Raw genomic sequence first — 5,228 nt, forward strand, 5'->3', positions numbered from 1 at the left:
CTCAAAGCGCTTTACATTGTCAGGGGGTATCTGCTCATCCACCACCAGTGTGCAGCATCCACCTGGATGATGCGACGGCAGCCATATTGCGCCAGAACGCCCACCACACACCAGCTTATTGTTGGAGAGGAGACAGAGTGATTAAGCCAATCAGTAGATATGGGGATTGTTAGGAGGCCATGATGGTCAGAGGCCAATGGGCAAATTTGGCCAGGATGCAGAGGTCACAACTCTAAAAATCCCAGGATGTCTTTCGAAAAGAGTAATGACCACAGAGAGGCAGGACCTTGGTTTAATGTCTCATCCGAAGGACGGTGCTTGTTGACAGTATAGTTTCCCCATCACTATGTTGGGGCGCTAGTACCCACACAGACCACAGGGTGAGTACCCCCTGCTGGCCTCACTTACACCTTTTCCAGCAGCAACCTAGCTTTCCCAGGAGGTCTCCCATTCAGCTACTGACCAGGCTCAACCCTGCTTAGTTTCAGTGGGCGACCAGTCTTGGGCTGCAGGGTGATATGGCTGCCAATATAGTGACAGTATGAGAAATGTTTACCTTGAATATGTCAACATTAAATGATAATGGAACTTGAATTTACATTACATTAAATCAGTGAGGACTTTGTCTTTTCATGCCCTACAACCTCCTCTCCCACTAGAAATTATGCCAAGGCATGAAAACTTAGGAGCCCCAAGGATCCCTTAGGAAGCTGATGAACAACATACACACTTGTGCTTCCTCTGGGCTGCTTGGATGACTAATATTAATATTTTTACTGACCTTATTTGAATATTGTTTGCTGACCCTATTTAATGAGCATTTTCTCACACAGACATACAAAAAAGGAAAACAAGAGAAAAACGAAAAAAAGAAGAAAAAGAAAGGTTTTTGTTTGGTTTAATCAAGTAGTTTAATTCATTTCTAATAAAGTCTTTAAAATAATAATGGTGTTAATTACCAAGTGTAATGCTAACTTCGTTTTAGTCTGAATAAATACGCATCTAATAAGAATGCAGTACTTTGGACAGAAAGAAACACTTTCATCTCATCCCACTAGGGCTTACTCACACAAATAGTCACAATCACAAATAAAATTGCATTCAGTGTCTAATTAATTCCATGGGAATGTGTAAGGTGCATGAAATGTCCCTTACACTGAATTGCTATCAGTCTAAACTTGGGACAGTAAGTGAGAACAAATACGGGATAAAATCAATAATGAGGAATCTACAAAGTAAACAGGTGTCTAAATGCACTACATTGGCATTATTGCAGATTTAAAACATTATTTTCAACATAAAAGCAACCAACGAGACACACATGGTAAACAGCATCTCACGCAGAGACAGAGAAACCCAGGCATTATTTCGGAATAGCACACATAAAATAATCATATTTACACCATGTCTGTTACGGGGCTGACAAGACGTGAGACGTGCGGATCCATATGCAAGCTTTATTAACATCAGAGGAGGTCAGAAACACAGGCAGGGTCGAACAGTGGCAAACAGGTATATGGCGGGCAAGACACAAGAATAGTCCTAGGGCTAGCGTAGGTCAACGATCTCAAAAAAGCAGTGAGTTTTGTAAAAAGACTGGCAATGAAACCCAAACTGATTTTAAGGTGTGATGAAAAATTATTTGTTTCTTACATACTGTCATCCATCCTAGTGAACATTTCTCTTCTTCCTCACAATATTTTAAAACAACGTCCAGATGCACCTCGAGTTTTTCAACATAAAATTAAGACATCTCAAAGGAAAAACAGCATTATTATGAAAGATTTCCCACCTGCACAAATAACAGGATGGGTTATAATTATTAATAGCATGGTGCTGATGGGATGTACTGTCCTGCAACAGAGAAGTAAAGACAGCCCTGATATAAACGGAGGTATATTGCTACATACATAACATTTTGGTATTCCATTTTTACGCAGCATGGGCAAGCTTATGTTCTGAAATCTGTCACTGATTGCAGCCACCGTTGTTGTCACACTAATCTGTCGTGTTATAGGCAATTAAAGTATAGTGAACTCTAATTCTGTCAATGACTTTGTCTCTATGGAAACACATACTTCCTGTACCACTCAGCAGAGAGTACCAAAGAAAGACTGCTTTCTTAGAATCCTATTTGTTTCTCTTTTAATATCTGACAGCAACATCAAAATAGTAAAGGATTAAAAAAGGATTTAAAAAAAGGATTTGCATGATTTGTAAACCCAATCTCATCAGAAAACATAACTATTTTATATTTTTGCAAATTTGTGCCAAATTTGTATACATTTCTATGATTCGATTCGTATGAAAACCCTATAGTATATCAGTTATTGATATGACCATTTATGGTGCTGCTGTGACAGAATAAAAAAATAAACAAATTCCAATTATCTTAAAACATTTCAGATTAATTTATATGAGGGTTTTACAAATAAATTTTAACTGTTGATATCGTGCTGTGCATTGTATTTCCAGCCATGATCCATGAAGTACAAACAGTTTATCATCAAATTGCTGGAACCAAAATGGCATTTTCTATAAATATGTGTGCGACATATAAATGTTTGTAGTTCTTGTAAACAACACTCTTGACTGTGAGTGAATAGACAGCAGCTATGTTGCTACACATATCATCAAGTAGGCTATGACCTTTGGGGTCCATTCATTTCCACTAAATTCATACACACTCAAACTCATGCATACTGCACATAAAAGTAATATTCAAATAAATATAGTGACAGTAGATGACAGAAAAGTTGTAACTTGGTACTATCCATTAGCTTCTAATTAACTTGTTATGGTTACATTCATACTCACCAGAGAAATTAGTCATTTGCAGGGACAAACAACTATCTTGCATAAATTGCAACAATCTCATAATCAAGATGCCATGCCATTTTGTTTTAGATTCCCACTCAGAAAAGCAATATCGGTGCCAGTTCTTTCTTTAGGCTGTTTCAGGACAGCTCATAAACACGGAATTCAATCTGTTTGGAATAAACAGACTCTGTTAAGACCCCAGTTTATCTGTATGTCTTGTTTATATCACCATGCATGATTTGCATCAGTCTTGTGGCTATCATTAAATGTGAATCAAATGGAAGACTGTATTTCAGAAAATTTGTGACCCAATATCACATAATTGGTGGCACCAAAAACATTTTTTATAATCTAGCAGCACTCATAAATGTTCATTTGTATGAAAATTCTGGACCGGCTTGTCATGCTCAGCTATTCGTACTGGTCCTATCTTAAAACTCTGTCATTCCAAAGGTGAACAGCATCCTCTACTGCCAAATATAGCATGAACTCAGTGTTAACTTTAAACCTTCAGGCTAGTCGAATAGATGCTTTATCTGGTCACGACAGCCCTAAGGAGATCCATAAATGTCAGTTGAAAATTCAAGCATGCAAAACACTGTGAAACAAACAAACCTTAGCTAGAACAAGTAACTTTAAAGAAGATGCAAAGATTGCATATATGGTTACTGGCATTGCACTGACCTGTAATAATGTTGTCAAGAAGAGTTGTGGGCATGCAGAAAATCCCAACAAGAAGGTCACTGATGGCGAGGTTGAGGATGAAAAGGTTGGTGACGGTGCGCATGTTTTTGCTTCGTAACACAATGAAACACACCACTCCATTTCCAACCATGCAGACCAGGAATATGAGCAGGTAGGACACTATGAAGACTGCTGCTACAGATGGCTGATGCAGGTAATATCCAACGTATGTAATGTTGCTCTGAGGTAAGAAGAATTCATTGGAGCCATTGACAAAAGTCCAGTTTCCATCATCCTCAAGGTTAATGTTCAGGTCCTGTGTTTCGTTCATTTTAGATCTGAGGATAATAGAATAGGGTTGAGAGATGGGCTTTATTCCCAATCTTCTCCTCATTCAATATCAAGCCTTTGTTATTCCCTTATTGTCTTTCCACTTTTTTGCTTTCAACCTCTCTGACACGCAGCTGCTACCGAACAAATGTGTTTATCTACTTCTCTCTCCGACTTCCAGATGTGTAAGTAACTGTGCATATTGTAAGCAAAAGATTAAAGCAAATGATTAATGACACCCTACCATTAGCCTACCTAAAGTAGTTTGCAGTTATCTACACTCTGCAATCATGTTTGCCTCTGTAATCATCAAGAACGTAGACAAATTAAATACACTTGGGATGACTTTGATTTTTATTTAATGTAATTTGAATCATTTTATTGGCTTCTACCAAGATGCTCTGAGTTCATTTGTGATACACAATTAACTGAGTCATCTAATTGTGAGATACAGTCCACTTGCCGCGCACTGTTTTTATATGGCTTGTGAATGAAGTAAAGTTTCTTTTTTATTTGTTAACAAAATCATCACAAATCTCACAGATGCTATAATAATAATAATAATAATAATAATAAAATACAGTTAAATATAAATTTCAAGGGCTATAAAAAAAACAAAATGCTGTTTTATCAAAAATGTATAACTCATATTAGGCTACATCTTCCAGAAAATTAATGTAAAAATGTCAATGTCACAGTATGTTAATTGCACAACAGCGGCTAGAGCTACCGTAGTCTATTTATAATATGCATAATATCTCCGCTGATATTATGTAGCCTACTTTATCTCAGTCATTTGTACAACAAAACTGCATATTGTGCCATTAACTATCAACAAATAAAAACACAGAGTACCTCTTAAATCCAAACATACAATATTACAATAATACAGTCTTTCTTACCTTTTTTTTACTCCAGTTTCCCTACAGTATACCTGTTCCCAGGTAAAAAACGAACACCTCCTTGTTCGCCCGTTGCTCCACGAAGAGACATAAGTCGTCTTTGGAAAGCTTTTTAAACGTGTAACAACTGAATTAATGTTTACAAATGAATTTCATTTTCTTCTTAACGCGAACTCCGGCATATTGAGCGTCATAATTTGTAGTTTCAACAAGTTTCCCATGCGAAGCGAAGCTGCCGGTGTCACTTCCACACTCTTCGGCGGACTGTCAGTGAACAATGTGCAGGGAGGCACGAGAGAGGGAGAGAGAACTGAGAATTGAGCCTGGCGGAGTGATAATGCGCTTTTAAGCGTCACGGCGCGCGTGAGGATAAACACAGCGTTGAATTGTGCTCTGTGCGCTACTTTAGGCTACGTCCAGAGAGGTTTTCAGCTCCGGACTACGGGACACTGAAAACGTCACCAACAAAAGGGAAACAGTTAAGGGAAAAGT

The 5,228-nt window shown here is 37.9% G+C and overlaps 1 protein-coding gene across 1 annotated transcript in view; it reads right to left on the reverse strand.

Annotated features, from left to right (window-relative positions):
* Window positions 1-4,798, reverse strand: part of LOC107755724 (neuropeptide FF receptor 2-like) — a 22,064-nt gene extending 17,266 nt beyond the window's left edge. The window contains exons 1-2 of the mRNA XM_016572607.1: window positions 4,737-4,798; window positions 3,505-3,842 (exon numbers count right to left, since the gene is read on the reverse strand). Of these exons, the coding sequence (XP_016428093.1) occupies window positions 3,505-3,835 (331 nt within the window). The 5' untranslated portion in view covers window positions 3,836-3,842; window positions 4,737-4,798. The remainder of the gene's footprint in view (window positions 1-3,504; window positions 3,843-4,736) is intronic.
* Window positions 4,799-5,228: the final 430 nt, after the last annotated feature.

The sequence above is a fragment of the Sinocyclocheilus rhinocerous genome, unplaced genomic scaffold (genome assembly GCF_001515625.1).
Source record: "Sinocyclocheilus rhinocerous isolate Xijiao unplaced genomic scaffold, SAMN03320098_v1.1 scaffold171, whole genome shotgun sequence".
NCBI classification, from domain to species: domain Eukaryota; kingdom Metazoa; phylum Chordata; class Actinopteri; order Cypriniformes; family Cyprinidae; genus Sinocyclocheilus; species Sinocyclocheilus rhinocerous.